This window comes from Neophocaena asiaeorientalis, unplaced genomic scaffold (assembly GCF_003031525.2).
Source record: "Neophocaena asiaeorientalis asiaeorientalis breed wild unplaced genomic scaffold, Neophocaena_asiaeorientalis_V1.1 scaffold258, whole genome shotgun sequence".
Lineage (NCBI taxonomy): Eukaryota > Metazoa > Chordata > Mammalia > Artiodactyla > Phocoenidae > Neophocaena > Neophocaena asiaeorientalis.
Window position 1 is genome coordinate 3,722,611 of NW_020172591.1, and position 20,227 is coordinate 3,742,837.

At 40.5% G+C, this 20,227-nt stretch overlaps 1 protein-coding gene across 1 annotated transcript in view; it reads right to left on the minus strand.

The window, feature by feature from the left end:
* DYTN (dystrotelin) overlaps nucleotides 1–8,535 on the minus strand; it is a 50,884-nt gene extending 42,349 nt beyond the window's left edge. The window contains exon 1 of the mRNA XM_024738291.1: nucleotides 8,517–8,535. Within this exon, the coding sequence (XP_024594059.1) occupies nucleotides 8,517–8,535 (19 nt within the window). The remainder of the gene's footprint in view (nucleotides 1–8,516) is intronic.
* Nucleotides 8,536–20,227: the final 11,692 nt, after the last annotated feature.

Genomic DNA, 20,227 nt, shown 5'->3' on the forward strand with positions numbered 1-20,227 from the left:
AAAAATGAAATAGCCTATGAAACAATAAGACAAAAAACTATCTGTAGAATATAAATTCAGTTTGTTAATATATTCTAGTCATATGTACACACATATTTATGCATCTATGAAAATGACTATCCATCCATTCATTCAGCAGATTTTTATTGAGCTCTTACTATATAGCCCTGGCATGATTCCAGGCTCTTGAAATATAACAACTAACAAAACAGATAAAAATTCTTGCCCCGTGGAGCTTAATTTCTAGTGTCATTCATCAGATTGTTAACAGTGGATATCTTTGAGTGTGCGAATTCTTAGTTATTGTCTTCCTACTTGTCAATATTACCTAAATTTTCTATAAAGAGCATATGTTATTTTTATAATCAGAAAAGAATTATTAATATACCTTCTTTTACCCACCACCAACATCACTACATCAGTGGCTAGCATTTCTGAGCACTTACCACGCACTGAGTATGTATTCACCCTTTTCACAGTGTGGAGAAGAGAAGAGGAGAAGAGAAGAGAAAGCTCTGGAGCCATATCTAGGTAATAGAAAATGTATATGTAATATACAAATGCCCTGTACATTTGTATATGTAATAGAAAATGTATATGTAATAGAAAATAGAAATGATCAAAACATATGAAAAAAAAAGTTGAAAGACTAATTACTATAGAAGACTTTTTGACGAGGAAAGACAGTCATCAAAGATAAACAACCATAAGCAGAGGTAGTTTTGCGGGCAAATTCCTTTAAACTTTCAAGGGATAGGGGAATCCCTGTTACTCAACTCTTCTAAAAACTGGAAAAACTCAGAAAACTTCCCAGTTTATTTTAGGAGGCTAACATAACTGTAATACCAACATTTGATAAAGTTTTATTGAAAATATTGTTATTGCTGAGAGAAACTAGTTAAATTCTGATTTCAGACTTTGAAGGAAATTGGTCTAATTGGCCAAGGAAAATCGTCCAATATGGGACGGTTTCAGCAGCAACTCAAAAGTCTGAAGTTTGAAGTCTCATCTAAATACCATCTAAATCAGATATATAAAAAATAAACAAATCTTATTTAAGATGAAATCAAAGATAAAACATAATATATTAGCAAACATTTTCAAGAACATATTAAAGAATTATGTTCCATGATATGGAAAGATTTATTTCAGGAATTTAAAATTTGTTCAACAGTTAATTAATATATTAAGAGAAGGAAAAAAGTTACTGAACCAGTGGATTCTCAAAATGCATTGGTAAAATTCATCAGCCATTCTGATTTTTTAAAAACTGGTACATGATCTAGGAAGAGAGAAAACATCCTTAAAATGTCAGAAATAAAAGGCAAATTTCGTATAAAAGTGAGATAGACAAAAGACATCCCTGTTAAAGTCAGGAAAAAATCACCCCCATCCCCCTTTTCATCACTGTGATCCAACTCTAGTCTGAAGCAGAGAAGTAAAATACAGGGCATCAGGACCACCCCTGTTCCCTCCACACTGTGCCAGATAGGGCGGAATCTCCTTGATAGACCTTGAAGGATAGCCCTCCAGGATGTCCGTATGAGTCCACTGGAGCTGGCATATAATAATAGAATTGGAACTTATTTGCTGTCCCTGTTTTGGAATTCTAATCTACAAAAACAAATAAAAATAAGAGTTATAAATTTTAGGAAGGAAGAGATGTACAGATGTTCTGATTGCCTCTCTATCCAGATAATTCATGAGGATCATCTGCAGGTTGGCTGGATTTAGGACAATTGTATGAGAATCAATAACTTTCCTTTATATCAGTGGTTTTCAAACTTTATCTTGCATCAGATTGCAGAGCTTACCCCCAGAGTCCGGGTGGGGGGACCTGGGTATTTCATTTCTAATCCCAGGCGATGCTCATGCTTTCGGTCCAGGAACTATATTTTGAGTACCACAGCTTTATACCAAGAATAATCAGTTAGAACAGGTAATTTTTAACATCTAAAAAATGCCTAAAGTAAACAAAACAATGTGTAAGACCTTATAAAGCTTTATTGAAAGCTGTATTAAAGATAATATGAATAAATGGAGAGATCTATTTCCTCCATTACTGGATATTCTTGGATTAGGAATGTTCAATAGCATAAGGATATGAATTCTCCCCTATAAATTTAAAGCAATTCCAACCCAAATTCCGACTACCATTTTGAACTTGACAAAATAGTATAAAATTAATCTGTAAGAATAAATGAAATGTGTGATTATTTCAGGAACAGATAGAGTAATGGAACAGGACAAAATCAGAAACTGACCTATGTATACATAGGGTTTTAGCATATGATAAAGATGATGTTTTAACTCAGAATCAACAACTTCCCTTTATATCGGTGGTTTATATCAATGAGGAAATTATAGATTATTTAATAAATAGTGTTGGGGCCATTGGATGGATAACTATTTAGGAAAATATAATATAGGCACTTTAGTTCAGATCATAAACAAAAATAACACCAGAATGTATTACAGAGTTAAACATGAATTCTTAAAACTCTAAGACAATTAAAAGAAGAAATTTTTGGCAATCTTGAGGTTGAAAGATGTTTTAAAGCATGATTATAAGCCCAAATCCACAGCAATGTGTCTATAACTTAGTATGGTCCTATTTTTGTAAATGATAAAAACTAATAGCAAGAAAGAACACAATAAACACAGTAGGAAAGGTTATATATCAAACTTCTGTTTATCTGGGTACAGGAGTACATCATGGGAGGGGTTAAATTTTTTACTTTCTATAACATGATAACGATCAGAATGGTACTGGGGAGAGAAAATTGGGGGGAGATATGAGGCACAATTTTCTAGGGAAATTGACAGGGATTGGTGGCTGATTGGATGTGGGAGGGAGACCAAGCGTAGGAAATAATGGGGGAGGATAAAGTTTTTGCATAGAGGTGGAATGGGAATTCATTTTCAACATCTGAGTTTGAGGTTTCTGTAAGACATCTGAATGGAGATGTCCAATAGGCAGTTGAAACTACCTCCCAGACACTTGGGAGTCCAGGATTCTGGAACTGGGACTTGTCCCCAGAGACTTGGGCTTGGAGTACAGGGAGTTGGAGGGCATGGTCCTTGGACTGCAAATCCTGGAGCTAAGGTGACCTGAGAGAATAGGCAGACATATTGGTCAAGGTATCTTTCTGAGAAGGCTTGTGGATCAAGCAGAGTCCAGGTGCGAGGCAACAGGTCAGAAACTGGGAATGCTGGACTAGAGCCAGAGGGTTCCACATGGTGATGAAAAGGAAAAGCTTAAAGAGATTTCCCAGCATGGAGGGAGTAGGCATGAGAAATTTTTAGAGTATTGCTGTCCAATAGGAGAAGTACAGTATGATTCAAATATGTCACCTTAAATTTCTAGCAGCTACATTTTAAAAAGTAAGAAGAAACAGGTGAAAGTAATTTTAATGATTTATTTTGTTTAATCTATCAGATTATTTAATATGTAACCAACATAACAATTATTAATAAAACATTTTCTGTTCTTATTGTCTTCAAAATTCAGTATCCTTTTTACACTTGCAGCACATCTCAATTTGGACTAGCCATATTTCAAGTGCTCCATCGCCACATGTGGCTAGTGGCTACCAGACTGAGAGCTCAGTTTTAGAGAATACTGGCTGGGAGGGGGAGCTGTTCAGGGTGTTGAACAGGACTCAATTTTTGATTCTGTATCTGGGGGTCAGGGTTGCTATTTAGGATGAGATAGAGATTTAGGAGTCATTAGTGTTGACTGTGGGCAAAACCATGTCCATCTACTAGGTTGCCCAAGAAGAGTGCTTTAAGTGAAGAGAAAATTAGGCTAAGTAAGAGTACGCCTGAGAAACATAATCATTTAGGTACCAGAGGAGAAAGAGAAACCTAAGAAGAAGAAGAAGAAGAAGAAGGGAAAGCCAAAGAAACCAGGAGACAGCAATGGTACAAAGGTCAAGGAAGGTGAGTTTCAGAAAGTAGAGACAAGCCAATAATTCAGTATGTGGAAGCCACAAGGAGATGAACTATGTGCTAAAAATTAGTCTCTGTTTTTGATTAACTTGACTATCAAAGCCTTCATAAGAGCACTTTTATGGGGATATGGGGGCCGAAATCAAATTACACAGGATTGATCAATGAATGTAAGGTAAATAAAAAAACACAAAAGCAGACAACTCTTTCAAGATCCTTAATCTGAAGGGAAGAAAAGAGGGCCATCGCTAGAAAAGCACACAAAATCAAAACTAATTTTCAAAGGCAGGAGAGGTTCTAAAATGTATGTATGGGTCATGGAGGAGGGGTCAGGAGAGAGGATGAGGTTGAGGGTCCAGGAAGTAGGGTTCCAGGAGGTACTTGATATAGCAAAGTCTGTCTCAGAGGACAACATGTTCCCGTATCCACCCAACATCCATTCACATTTCTTCTGGTAAACCACCTTCCCCTGAACTTAGTCCGTGAAATTCTAGTTGGGTTCATTCGAATTCTCCTATTTCCATGGAGGACATGTGGCCCAGGCCTACACGATCAATGAGAGCACCGTTGTCCTCCCCAGATGTGGACTCATAACCAAAGTCAGGCAAAGAATATACCAGTGAAATTTGGATCGAGGACTCTTTGTTCAAGTTATCAGGGAAGAAGACTTATTTTTTCCTGTTGGACTTGAAATTGGAATCATAGCTGGGAGCAGCAGCTACTCTCCTGTTGGGATGTGTAGCTTGAGCATGAAACCAACACACGAAGAAGAGTAGAGATGAACTTGGAGATGGAGAGAAACCACGTCCTACTGACATCGTCTGGGCTCAGAGCAAGCTAGTCCTCCCTAAGGTAATTAATTATATAAGGTAATAAAGCCTCTTTGAGCTGAGTTCTCTCTTACAAGTAACTGAAATGTAGCTAACCGATACAATCTCTGAGGTAGAGGCAGTGGATGGGGGAAGATGTACAGGTGAAGGAATTAGCTTTGGCAAGAAGCCCCTGAGAGGACTTCCCCTCATTCCCTGAGAGGAAGAATAAAAGGATATGATGGTGGGTGTGGGAAAGAAGGCATGTCTGAGGGTTTCTGTTTTCTTTATGAAGTTGGGGACAAGTTCACTCAGAATTAGGAAGAGATGGTAGAGCAGAAAACTTGAGGAATGGTAAAGATATGGTATTGTTACAGCAGGCAGTGAGAGAGGAAAACAGTCACACACTTTGGAAAGAACTGCCAAGCAACGTTGCATCTCTAATATTTCTTGTGATAACAATTTTCAACTAAATAGACTTTATACCCATAATGCTCACTTGGAAGCAAGGCTTCACATGCAAACAAGCTTTGAGCCCAGGACTTACTTGTATTTATTATGCTGAAGGGAAGATGCCTTGAGGAAAATAAAGCTATTTTCAAATTTATTGTCAGCTGATTACCATAAAACCCAGGCAACTGGGAGTAAATGGTTTGTGTGCTGGAGAAGTGCTTGTGACTAGAAACACAGCAGTCTCTTTAGCCTTTGCTAAGCAGGCCCTGAACAAAACAAAACAAGGGATTGTTGGGGGGATTTCATTGATTCAAACATATGTGGCAGGATAATTTATGGTGATATTAATTTCTTAATTGTTCTTGCAGCAGTGGGAGAATTTAAAGAATGAAAAGGCAATGTTTCCATGTCCATTTCTGTGTGTGTTCCAAGGTCTAAGCTCTTTTTACTCCTTTGGGAGACTTACCACCTTTTAAGGAGTCAGTGTTTCAGGGGCCACCCTGAAGTCAACCCACTCAGGCTTTAGTATGAAAGGCCCATCAAAGAATCAATGCCATCCATGGAAATCGGAGAGTTGGGATCAACACTACTAGAATTTCATGGACTAAAATCAGGGGGAAGTTGTTCTTCCAAAGCAGGTGCACTGGTTCAGCAGAAGAAACGTGACCAGATGCTGGATGGCCAGAAGAGCAGGTTCCCTCTGAGAGGGGCTCTGCTGTGGCAAATATCACCTGGATCCCTCACTGCCTGAACCTCAACTTCATCCTCTGTCCCAGCCCCTCCTCCCTGACCCATATACATACAGACATTCTGGATTCTCAGTTGCCTTTGAAAACCAATCTTGATTTTAGTGTTGTTCTAGGTATGACTCTCTTTTCCCTAGAGCAGGAGAGACGCTGATACCTGGACAGGGAAGTGGGAGATGCCTAACTGGGGTTCAAGTTTGCGGGCTGATTCCAGGGCTTCCCTTACTAGCAGTTCCCCGGGTGGAGGGAATGGCTGCGTTGTGTAACTAGGGAGACCAGACACTAGGCTTGGCAAAGATTTCTGTGTCCAGTCTTGACAAGGAGTCCCCTGCCTTCAAGTGGACCCCAAAGCCAAAAGGCAAAGAGCAGAGTGAGTGACGGCCACGATGGTACTTCAGACCAGATATTCTGAACACTTCAGACCAGATGTTCAGGAAAAACCTGAAATGGTTTCTGTCTGTCTCAGGACGGCTGCTTCCCAAACTTAACTTAGTCTAAATTTCATACCAAGTGACAGTGACTAGCTTTTGGTTTGGACAAGGCTGTTTCTTGCCCTTGGGTGTTGCGGTGCGAAGTCGTGGCTGTTCCACATATGGACATTGAGTGCCAGGCACTGTGCTAAGCCACTCAGGGCGTTACGGCGCTGAACCAGGTCAGACCCACCCTTGAGACCTTAGAGCATAGCCCTGGCCTCTCCCTAAATATACCTTGATTCAATGATCAATATATGATCATGAGTCAAAGACACCTACCTTAGGGGAATGTGGGCTGTGCCTGAAAGTGTCATTAAACAAGACAGCTTATTTAAAAGCCCTCTATATTTTGTTATTCTTTTTCGAACAGGTATAACCATATCAGAGACCTACAATTGACTCTCTTTTGTTGTTTACTATTTCCTTATGTTTTAAAAGTGCTTAGTTTTCAGATAAGAGTCCAATGTTAGAGTAGGGGGAAAGTCATACCTCTACCCTAAGTCTGGAGAAGGAGAACACGTGGAGAGTAGCCACAATACTGTGGAAATGATTTACAAAAATGTAATGCCCGACATTGTTTTTCCTTCTGGAAACTGGCCAATTGGTGTGCCCTGGTTCCGCTCAGATGCACCAAATGAACACAGAATCAGCAAGCCAGGGAGTCTGCAGGTTCCCAGATGCTGCTGTTGGTGGAAGAGTGATTCTGTGGCTGCTCTACCATCTGGCCCATCACGCTCCTGTCAAGTTATGTTTTGCAGTGTCATCTGATGAAGTTATGCAGCATGACATGGCAAGCTGTGATATAGTACTTGGGGAAAACGAATGGGTATCCCAGGTGACTCACCAGCAGCCCTGCTTCCTGAAGGCTTTTTTTTTTTTTTCTCCTGCTGGTAAGAGAAGACTCAAGAAAGGAAGCAACTGCTGGATGTATCAGACCCAAAGCTATAAACAGAGTAATTTGAGATGTTCAAAAAAATAATAATATAAGCTTCAAAGCTACATATGGTCTTGTTCATGGAAGCAATTTAACTGGGAACCTTGTTTTGCTTTAAACGATTCATATTTTTACTTAGCCAAATCAATATGTGTCATTTTCTACAGATACTAAGAACGTAATAAAATTTCTTTCAACAGCCCATCATCTAGTTCGATGATCCAGAAAGAGATATTTTAGGCCAGTCGTCCTAAGTGGGCAGCATCAGCATGGCCTGGGAACTTGTTAGAAATTCATGTCCTTGGTCCCCACCCTGGACCTACTGAGTCACAAACCCTGGAGGTGGAGCCCAGCATTTTAACAAACCCTCTAAATGATTCTGATGCATACACACTACATTTAAGAAACACTCCTTAGGGAAAAAAGGGGGCTTTGAATGGATCATCTACTGCTTTGTGTTAAGCTTACTAATATGAAGGCCCAATACTGGGAAACCCAAAGATAATTGGAATCATTCCGAATGTTGTTTTAGATAAATAACTTGAGATAGTACAGAATTTTATATAAAACAAGCCAAGTTAACAATCTAGATCTCAGCTAGGGGAATAAGGCTGCCACTAGGTCCAACAATAAAAATATCACAAGCTAGTCCTGGGCCTACCCTGGCATTCAGAGATGCTGGAAGAAAAGGAAATTAGTTTCCCTCTATCCATTTATCAAAGAGTCATATAATAACAGCTGTGAGACTTTTCTCTCAACTTTGGCCTCAAATAGGACAGTGAACTTACTCCTGACATTAAAATGTCTACAGTGATGTCATTTTAATAGTAAACTATGAAGATATATGTAAATAAGGTAAGCCACTTTTTGTGTCTTTGAATAGCAATTTAAAGTGCAATTATATTGAGATCAAGTCTTTTGTTAGATTATTTTTTAGTGCTTTGGGGACAACAGACCAAATACTCGTCAATATGTTATGAATTTCTGTTTAGAAGACGGAGAAAGTCTTTTCAATCATCCATTAGTTTCTTTTTCAGCCAGCCATTTGCCAAATGTCACTCCTCTGCAACTCGGAAGTCTGAAAATACAACGTCTGTGCCTGAGTTTTTTGTTTGCAAACTGTGCTCAAAAACTTAACAATAATACTTACCTTGTTTATCTGGGTCCATTTTAGGAATTTCTTGGAATAACAGATGGCAAGAAGGTCCCTGTAACTGGAAATGAACCAATATTTTAAGCAGGAGCTTTTGCAGTGGAATTGCCGGATGTGTCAGAGATATTTTAGGCCAGTGGTCCTAACTGCTGGGTGGGGAACAAAAAGGCAACTAAGCAAAGTCATTTCACCCGTGGGACGATGACTACAAGGTGTTCAGAGAGACTAAAAACTCCTGGGAGGGTATAAAATAAGGAAAGCAGGGAGAAGCTTCTTATACTGGTCATTTCTCTAGGGAAGCTGGAAACAAACTCCTGAAACTAATACGGTGAATACTTAGAACTTTTGAGGCATTATAATTTTAAGAGTGGACTGAACTCTCATTTCAAGAAAATGGAAATTCACTTGAATTTTTTTTTTTTTTTTTGTGGTACACGGACCTCTCACCGCTGTGGCCTCTCGCGTCGCAGAGCACAGGCTCCGGACACGCAGGCTCAGCGGCCATGGCATGCGGGATCCGGGATCGGGGCACGAACCCGCGTCCCCTGCATCGGCAGGCGGACTCTCAACCACTGCGCCACCAGGGAAGCCCTTACTTGAATTTTGAAGGACGAAATTTGAAGCTCTCAGTGCTTGAATTTCTAATAGCACTACAGTGAATCATTCTACATACTAAGTATCTGAAAAATACTATCCATTTGAACACCTTATCACATATATCTGTGTATTTCTGTGTGTCTGTGTGTGCATACAATTCAGTTTGCTTTCAACAAAAAGAATGGGTTATGCTATAATAGAACCTTAACACATTTCTAAGAATGACATTTCTTAATATGGATAGTTGAAAACTGCTTTTAAAAATTACATGGTAATTAAGCTTAGGTAGGACTTTTCCTCATCTTCTAATGAGTATATTAATTAAGGCACAAATTGTTGGGCACTTAAGTAACATTTTACAAAGAGAGAAACTAAAACAAAATTGATTACATTAGTTCTTTAAAAATATGATAGCAATAGTGAAAATACCAGACTTGCCCCAAACCAGGAAGGTTCCAAATATATTCAAGTAAGATTTGTTTTGAAAAGCTGTAACAAGGGCAATCAGGTTAGAATTCTTCTTGGTGTAGAAACACTTCCCCGAGCCCTTCCTGAAGTCCCCAGGTAGGTGCAGAAGGGTCCAGTCTCCCATCCTGTCAACAGTGCACCTGGAGATACAATCTATCTGCGTCCACTCCAGGTACTTACCTTTCTTAGTTTCCTTGGGGAAGCAGTTTAGTCAAACATTCTGTAGAGGTTACTCAGCAGTTTTGGAAGAAGGAAAAGTTGAGTACTAACAGATTTCCAGATGTGGCATTCCTATGGAGAGTGGATGCCTTGTTCTGACTGTCCAGCAACTACACACAAAACTGATATCGCAGCTGCACTGTTTTTAAGGGCTCACAGAAGTACATTCATTAGTAATAGAGATGCTGCATAATTTAAGACTACTGCTACATCTCTGTTTCAAAGGGCTATTTCAGTATTGATTTCGTGTGTGGGAGACACAAGTAAAACTTCTGGGTGCTGTTGAGAACAAGGGTTACCACAGAGATTAAGAAAGAGTCTGAAGAACTCCACATCCCAGGGAACAGCTACCTTACTAACCATCCCAGAGAATAGTGACCTAGGGATGGAATCTAATTCATTTGATTATTAATTCTTTTAGAAATACAGAGGTACGATTACAGATTTTTTAAAGGCACCAAATATAATACAAGTCTTCAAAAGGATAATAATTTGTTATGAATGCACATTTCCTCTTAAGTTCTAAGTATAATCTGAAAATGTATGTTTTAAAGTTCAAATTAAAAATAAACCTGTTGTAATCCTAACAGACTTATTTTTTTCTAGTTACCATCTTTTTTTTTTTTATTTATTTACTTTTGGCTGTGTTGGGTCTTCGTTGCTGCGTGCGGGCTTTCTCTAGTTGCGGCGAGCAGGGGCTACTCTTCATTGCAGTGTGTGGGCTTTTCATTGCAGTGGCTTCTCTTGTTGCAGAGCATGGGCTCTAGGCACACGGGCTTCAGTAGTTGTGGCTCACTGGCTCTAGAGCGCAGGCTCAGTAGTTGTGGCGCACGAGCTTAGTTGCTCCGCGGCATGTGGGATCTTCCTGGACCAGGGCTCGAACCTGTGTCCCCTGCATTGGCAGGCAGATTCTTAACCACTGCATCACCAGGGAAGTCCCAGGCTTTTATTTTATTTTTTTTCCAGGTTTTTATTTTTAAAAAATAAAGTCATATCAACCAAATGTATTAGAACTTTACCATCAATGCCTTCAGGTGGCTGGAGACAGGTCATTCAAAAGGGCTGGAACCCAAAGCATAGGTATATTACTCCCTGAGCAGTACCTGGAGAGCCAGAATATCTGGGTCCATGCTCCCAATTGATGCTCCTAAAACAATTATGATAAGTGGTCACTAATCCGCTCCAGAATGTGCCATGAGAAAAATCAGTATGATCTCCAATGACAACCAATTTATCCCTTTCTTTTTGAAAAGTATTAGTATCACACTACTGGTTTCTTAAAAACAGAAACTTGGGACATTTTTAAAAATGAAAGTTGATTAGTAATGGGGCAAAAATGGGATCAAGGGGAGGGAGGAAAATGTATCATTTGTTTTTCTCTATATGAATTCTGTTGATATTCTGGGAGGAGATAAGACAATGTAGGAAGAGAGAGAGTCTTTCTCATAGGAAATCTGTATCTGTTTGAGTGCTACAGACTCAAAGTTGAGAACATATTTAGAAGTTTTGTATTTCATTATATCTGCATCAAGACATAACATAATATCTGAGGTACTGGCAATAGAGGGAGGTTGGAATGTTTTCCTGAATGCTGTCATGTTGAGATTTGAGCATATCTCTGGCACTGATTAATTACATGGGTCAAAAACTTCGCATCAAAAAAAAAAGTTGTCTGAAGTTCCAGGCAAAATGATATTTAAGTAGACAAGTGTTTAAGTACATGAGAATGAATTAGGGGTTGTTGGAAAGTAATTTAAGCAAATGGGCAATTGATAGTCCTGAGCTCTCAGCCTGGCTGATTTTGGACAGCTGAGATGAAAGATCGAGGACAGTTTTGGTTTCACTTACTTCTCTTAACTGGAAAATTTTAATTACTGTTGCACCTCCTGGTTCAAGCTCAGATAGACTTAATCTCATTAAGACTTTCTTTTCTTTTTCGTAGTATGTTTTGGGTTATAAATCAAAGCAAGTTATTACAATTTTACAATATTATAGGTAACTGACAAGGGGACACTTTTTACTAGTATGGCAGTAATTTCTGTAAATCAAAATTTTGTAATTGACACTGTCTTTACCTTCTGAAACAGAGTAGCTCTACCCTGAGGAAGCAGGTGAGAAGAGGGTTCAATCTCTCTATACAATCGCACCTTGCTCTGGTTTAGACAGACTCCACACCAACCAGAAACTGGGTGACTCTTCCTTATCGTGCATGGGTACTGTTTTGTGAGGTAGCCGTTTTCTCTTCAGTATCTGATAGCTCTTTACACATGCATCTGAAGACTCTAACTTCCAAGAGAGAAAGAAGAGCCTTGACACATCTTACCCTAAAATGTCTAGGTAGTCCCTTACATAAATTACAGGATAATTTTATATACATATTTACATACACGATGAACAGTTTTAACAAATCAAGTTACTAAAATTGACTCAAGAAGAAATAGAGAAAAGAGAACCTTTGTGAACTGTGGGTGGGAATGTAAATTTGTACTGCCATTATGGAAAACAATATGGAGATTGATCAAAAATTTAAAAATAGAGCTATCATGTCATCCAGCAATCCTACTGCTGGCTATATAGCCAAAGGAAATAAAATCAGTATCTCAAAGATATATCTGCACTCCTATGTTCATTCCAACGTTATTCACAGTAGTCAAGATATGGAAGCAACCTAAATGTCTGACAGTGGATGAATGGATAAAGAAAATGTGACGTATATATATATAACGGAATATTACTTAGCCTTACCAAAGAAGGAAATCCTGCCATTTGGGACAATATGGATGGGCCTGGAGGATATTATGCTAATTTGAAATAAGCCAGACACAGAAAGACAAATAGCACATGATCTCACTTACACATGGAATTCAAAAAGTAAAGAAAGAAAAAGTCTACCTCAAAGCAACAGAGAGTAGCATGGTCGTTCCCGGTTACCAGAGGCAGAAGATGGTGGAGGACATGCAGGGAAGCGGGTAGACATTGATCTAAGGGTACAAACTCATTCTTCGTGCTTTCCTGAGGTCTTCCAGGACCACCCTATCTGAAGTAGCTTCAACATATAACTCCATTTTATTCATAACTATTAGCACAACCTGTGGTCATCTTGGTTCTTTATTTGTTTACTGATTTATCATTGTTTTCTCTACTAGAAAGCAAGCTCCTCAGGGGCAGGAATAAGGGCTCTTTTGTCTTGTTTGTTCATGTGTGATACTGTGACTCATAATAAGAAAATTATATTTGGGGGCTTCCCAGGTGGCACAGTGGTTGAGAGTCTGCCTGCCGATGCAGGGGACACGGGTTCGTGCCCCGGTCCGGGAAGATCCCACATGCCACGGAGCGGCTGGGCCCGTGAGCCATGGCCGCTGAGCCTGCGCGTCTGGAGCCTGTGCTTGGCAACGGGAGAGGCCACAACAGTGAGAGGCCCGTGTACCAGAAAAAAAAAAAAAAAAGAATATATATTTGGATTTTGTCCCTTTGTCCCCTTTCTGGCACTGAGCTCCTAAAACCCTTGGAATTTCCTAAGGGATGAAAGTGATAAATCGCCTTTTATTATGTTAATGAGGTGACTTTTGGAAGCACTTAAGGATAGGGGGCTGGTTACCAGAGGAACCAACCACCGGCTTAGCGGGTTAGAACTTTAAGTCTCACCCCTTTGACCTCTGGGGAGGGGAGAGGGGCTGGAGGTTGCAGCAATTGCCAATGACCAATGATTTAATCCATCATTCCTACAATGAAGTTTCCATAAAACCCCAAAAGGACGGGGTTCAGAGAGCTTCCAGGTTGGTGAACACTGGTGAACACATGGAGATTTGGGAAGGGTGGCATGCTGGGGAGGGCATGGAAGCTTTGCAACATTTCCCCGTATATTGCCCTGTGCTTCTCTTCCATCTGGCTCTTGAGTTATATCCTTTTTAAAACAAATTGTTAATTTGTTAAGTAAAATGCTTCCCTGAGTTCTGTGAGTTGCCCTAGGAAATTAATCTAACCCAAGGAAGGGATCTGATCTACAGCCATTGGTCAGAAGCACAGGTGACAACCTGGCCTTTTGATTGGTGTCTGAAATAGTATGTGTGTGTGTGTGTGTGTGTGTGTGTGTGTGTGTACTGGGGGGCAGTCTTATAGAACTGAGCTCTTAGCCTGTGGGATCTGACCCTATCTCCAGGTAGATTGTATTAGAATTGAGTTGGATCGCAGGACATGCAGCTGATGTCAGAACATTGTTTAGTGGTGGGAAAGAGCCCTACACTTCAGAATTAGGAGCAGAATTATACTCTGTATCCTCAGTGTTTGCTTCCCATACTGTATGAGCCATTGCAAGCATCCAAGAAATGTGTTGAATAAAATCAATCAGGAGAGACTCGTTCGCATTGTGCATGGAGTGCCCCGCCTATGATCTATGTTGCATATTGCTTTCCTGTGGAGATGAAAGTTAATTATAGTCTGAGGCTCTCGGATTTCCAAATTATTTAAATACTTCTCCTTGTTCTGACTCCAAACCTTCTGATTATAATCTGTGTCTCCAAGTAGCTTGCACAGGAAGTGAAGTCACTCTCAGGGCTGTGGACATCTGCTCTCCTGGATAGGTTCTATTTTAAATCTAAGACTAATAAATTGGCATTCTTGTTCTATCATTAGTCTTGGTTGGTTTTGTGAGGATCATTAATAGTGCCCACACACTATACTTCTGATTGTGCAAGGATGAAGAATAGGCTTTGGTGGTGGATTCTACCAAGGTAATATCATCCTAGGAGATAACCTACTCACTTCCTTGGAGACTTACTGGTTTTCCTTTTTTATGGATACTTCAAAAAATAATAATGAGTACTGTCAGAATTTAGAAGAGAGGGACAAAAACATACATTGATTGATTGCAATTATATGTCAGGCATTATTCCAGGTGCTTAGAAAACAGAGAATGGATGACGATCCTGCCATTTTAGTATGGGAGATGGACAATATGATAATAACATATGAACAAACAATAATATTGATTATTGTAAATGCTATGGAATAAAATGAAAAGTAGAGCAGGATAAGGGGGTTTAGATATGGCTGAATATTACAGTCTTTCATAGTGTGGCATGTGTAGACTCCATTAAGAAAGTGAAATTTGAGCAAAGATGTGAAGGAAGTGAAGGTGTTCGCTAAGTACCATTTAGAGAAAGAGTGTTCCAGGTAGAGGCTCTGGGGTGGGAGTCTGCCTGGCAGATGTAAATTGTAGCTAAGAGGCCAGTGTGGCCAGAGCAGACTGGGATCAGCAGGGAGGAGAGGAGTAGGAAAGATCAGAGGGATGCAAGGGTGGGGTGGGAACAGGCCAATGTAAGGACTTGACCTTTACCCCTTGACCTTGATCTTTACTCTCAGTAGTAAACTGAGAGCCTCTACAGGCTTTTAAACATAGATGAGATACTACCTGATTTACAGGAGAATATTTTGAAGTTAGCGCCAACAGGACTTCCTAAGAGATTGGGTGTAGAATGTGAGGAAAAGAAAAGTAAAGGACGACTCCAAGGGTTTTGGTTTGAGCAGTTGGGAGGATGAAGTTCCCCTTCACTGAGATTTTGAGGGAGGAACAAGTTTGAGGTGTGAGATGTTGGAATAAAAGGGAAATTTGGGGCTTGTTAACTTATTTGCCTATTTGCAATTTAACTAGGAATCTCAAGTAGAATAGAGGAGTATCAAGTTTGGAAGAGAGGACAGCTTGGAGGTATAAATTTGGGAGTTACCTACACACAGATGGTATGTAAAGCCATGCAACTAGATGGAATTATTAACAGATGAGTGTAGATAGAGGAGATAATCAAGGATAGACCCTTGGGGCACTCCAACCTTACGAGAGGACAAGAGGAGGAACCAGCAAAGGAAACAGAAAAAGTGGGACACCTCATGGGGATGAATTAGGAAGAAAACCAAGAGAGTGCTGTGTGCTGGAAGGTAAGTGTAACCGAGAGAAGGAAATGATCCACCATGTCAAACACTGCTGATAGGTGAAGTCTGTATGAGAACTACAGACACATCCTGGGATTCTTCAGTCATCGCAGTAACTTCTGGGGGCTGTGGGTGTAAACTTGACTTGATGGCATTACTCGAGTGTGACTACTGCATGCTGTTCTTGGGCAAGAGACACTCGGGCCTGGGGCCACTTTCCCTGAGATTGAGATAGGTAGTGTACCTACACGGAAGGAGGAAACCGTGGCTCTGCAAAACCCTTGCTTACGGCCCCTTTGTATAGAAACCATGCTTCCTTGGACCAAATGAGAAACTTGTGATTAGAGATTCCTGAGGGCTTATAATTTCTGCCCAGAAGAAATTAATCTAAGGCGCAGAGCAGCTGCTCAGGCTTGGGAGGGTTACGGGTTTTGCTTCCAGCAGCTCAGCTGTAAGCTTGGGTAACCTTTCTGTGTCCTCTGGAGAATGAGTAAGTGTGCAGCTCTGGGCCAGGACCATTTTTAGACGTAAAGATGCTCATGTTAAGGCCAAGAAAGGAGCAAATGAAGGTTATAGACGACATTTCCCACCTGGTAGGAGTAGAGGGAGGAAAAGGCTCTTTAACTTATTTCTGTCTGTTGGAATCCCACAATTTTCATCTCTCTGATATAAAAAGAAATGATCTGGCCAACAGAGGGAAGGTCACCCCACTGTGTCAGACCTAAAGTAGCTTCAGTGAGATAAGATTCTAGGTGGGGCAAATGGTCTATGCAAATGTGGTGGGGCAGCAAACCTTAGGCTCACAGGATTGTGGTGAACCAGTTTGGATGACATTAAGAAGTCCTAAAACAACATGCTGGTAAGTGTGGAGAGGAATCCTGCAGTCAGAAAGTGAAATTCAGACTAAAGTACCAAGACTGTAGATATGGATAAAGGGAATTGGGGAGGTAGCTGACTTAGGAGGTGACCTCCCATCGGCTGGAGCAGTGGTTGTGAAAGTGTGGTCCACAGATCAGCAGCATCAGTGTCCCCTGGGAACTTGTGAAGAATGCAAGTTCTCAGGCCCCACATAAGACCTGCTGAATCAGAAACTCTGGAGATGGGGCACAGCAATCTGTTTTTAACAGGTGATTCCGATTCATGCTGATGCTGAAAACCACTTGTCCATTGAGCTAGGCTGATGACATTTACTCACTGGAATTGACTATTAAAAACATGAAAGCATATACACACCATAATACATAAAATAGATAACCAACAAGGACTTACTGTATAGCACAGGGAACTATACTCAATATTTTTTAATAACCTCTAAGGGAAAAGAATCTGAAAAAGAATATATATATGCATATATGTATAACTGAATCACTTTGCTGTACACCTGAAACTAACACATTGTAAATCAACTGTACTTCAATAAAAAAAATAAAAAGGAAATTAAAATATAAAAAAATATGAAAGTCAATACAGGTTTTGAACCTGACTGAGTGGGAGAATTGTCTAAATTATCTAAATATATTTCTGATTCATTCCACTAGAACAAATGACAATAAAAAAGTGAAAGATATTTCTCGATCAAGTTATGTAGCTTTTGGCTGTAAGTATATATAGGCATATATATAAGTATGTACTTGTTGGATGTAAGTAACAGAAACCACAACTCACAGGGGCTTAAACCATAAAGTTATTTGTTGTTTATTGGACAGGAATTCTGAAGGTGGTCCAGGGTTGGCTCAGAGGCTCTTTGAAGTCATTGAGGCCTTGGGCTCAGGCACCAGGCTTTTTCTATCCTTCTACACTGCCACTCTCCTGGTGGCACCCTGCTGGTGATGTCTCACCTCATGGCCACAAAATGGCTGCCCAAGCTGCAAGCGTTAGGTCCTGGTGGAGAAGCATTTTAAGCAGGAAGGAAGTAGGTGGAAGTCAAAGTGATTTCTCCTTGCATACCATTCATTCATTCATTCATTCATTCATTCCCTCTTTCTCGCTGCCTTCCACACCCTCTCTCTCTCACACATACACACATCCCCACTGGAAGACGATTCCTCCTTATGTATCACTGCACAAAACTGGGTCACATGCCTAACCCTAGACCAATCACTGGCAAATGGGACTAGCTAAGATCTATCAAGATTCATGGCCTAGAGTTGGGCCCACTGCCCATCCCAACAAAATCAGAGTTCTGTTAGTCAAGAGAATGGGAGCAGGGCTGTAGGGAGGGCAACTAAGAGTGCCTGCTACAGTCACAGGATATGTTCACTTAACCTATATTTCAGTGACCAATAATTACTTTATTCATTTAATGCCTTTCTCTGTCATATTCTAAAAGTTCTACTGAATATTCTTCCCTCATGCCTTTATCATGACAGTTTTAATAACATGGAGAAATTATTTTTTAATAATCTCACATTAAAGTTACTCCTAATGGGAAGACCAGATTTGAGATTTCCCAAGTTGGGTCATTACAAATAATAAGCTACTGTGAGAGCTAGTGTATCAGCTGAAAAATGAACAAACAAACAAAAACAAAATAGTAATTATCTGAAAGATATTATTTTTGAAATGGCACCCTCATTATTTTTCAACAAATAGCAAGCACGTATAATTCCATATCTTTTATTAATTTTGGACAAATGTATGGTAGTAGGTATAGTGGTTAAAATCACTTTGTTCTCTTCTCCTATGGGAGTCTATCCTGGACCATCCTGGTCATCCCATAGTGGTTCAAACAAGCGATTGTTCAGATTCATACTGGGAAGTACAGCCTGCTGGGGATGGGGCTGAATATTTCCTACAGTGTCCCTAAAGAGGAGAAACTCTGCCCATGTCTCTCTCTAACCCCTTCCTAGATGTCCAGCTATTGGAGAAGCAGCGATTATCTGATTGGTCAGGGCTTGACACCCACTGGGAAGAGTCTCACTAAAGGGCAGGGCTACTGGATTGAAAGGTGATTGTGTTCATGGTTGTATTCTCTGTTCAGACTTTTCCTCTTGGTTCTGGCTGATAACTGATGGGCATAGCTGACTCCAGGGGAATGGAACAGGAAGCTTTGCTCGAGTTTCTTAGTCTGAGTTGCACGTTCTAATCGAGCTCAATTTTACCGTGAAGAAGCCCTGTGTGCTGACGGGCAACTGCCACATGCCCCACTGTGTGTTGTAGAGCACCAGGGGATTTCCCCTCCAGTTACTGTTCTTTGTGGTCTCACCCCTTTGGTTGAGAGCCCCACAAGAAGGGACAGAGGAAGTGGTAGGATTAGGGCACAAAACCTCACCTGAAGTCCTTAAGTTTTCTTCATAATAAATGAGGTGCTGACTTCGGAAATAAGCCAAAGTTAGTCATGGTTTTAAAACCATCCATTTTATTATGATGGTACAGAAGCAACGCAGAAGCATCTGAAAGCTCCCTGAGTAACTTGTAACTTGTACCTGAAACACCATTTAAAACTACAGAGAGGGGCTCCCCTGGTGGCTCAGTGGTTGAGAATCCACCTGCCAATGCAGGGCACAAGGGTTCGAACCCTGGTCCGGGAAGATCCCACATGCCGCGGAGCAACTAGGCCCGTGAGCCACAACTACTGAGCCTGTGTGTCTGGAGCCTGTGCTCTGCAACAAGAGAGGCCGCGATAGTGAGAGGCCCGCGCACCGCGATGAAGAGTGGCCCCCGCTTGCCGCAACTGGAGAAAGCCCTCGCACAGAAACGAAGACCCAACACAGCCAAAAATAAAGAATTATTAAAAAAAAAAAAAAAAACTACAGAGAAAGCACAGGTATTGGCAATTTTTAACATCACTCCTGGTCTTTCAAAAGTTCCTAACTGGCCTTTGTAAACGGTCTTATTAGCTCGAAATATATGAGCAGATGGGTATGACTCCTACTACTTTAATAAAATACTGTAATTTTCTTCTTAAACCATGCAATTATAAGGTAAAATATTATGCTTTTCTTTTAAAATTCCATTTACTCAGGCTACATATGGTGTCAAGAAACAGAAATCTACTCAATACAGACTAAACTAAAAGCAAATCCAAGGAAAAGCAATACACAGCCAGTTCTTATGATGGCGGTAAACCTGACGGGCTCTGAAGACCTCACAGGCAGAACTTGGTGGCCTTCTCTTGTTCGCTACCATTACCATCACTCAGACACCAACTTACTCATTTGTTCTCAGTTCAAATCTTTTGAGAGAGCAAGAGAAAACTCTGATTGGTTCTCCTTGAGTCAGGTGTAACCATTCTGGCCCAATCAGCTGAGGTCAAGGTGGTAAGGACATCTGAGCAAACAGGGCCACCTAGGCCCATGTCTTAGGTATGGCCTGCGGGAGAAACAGGTTCTCTCAGAAGGATGTGTGGGCAAGGATGCAATGGCTGACAATTTTGTTTTTCAATTTTATTTTAGTGTAGTTTAAAAAGCAGCAGTTAGCACCAAACTATTTAGAGAGAGTGCAGTAATAAGCAAACATATAAATGGATACAAGTAACAGAAAATGACTGAACTCTGACT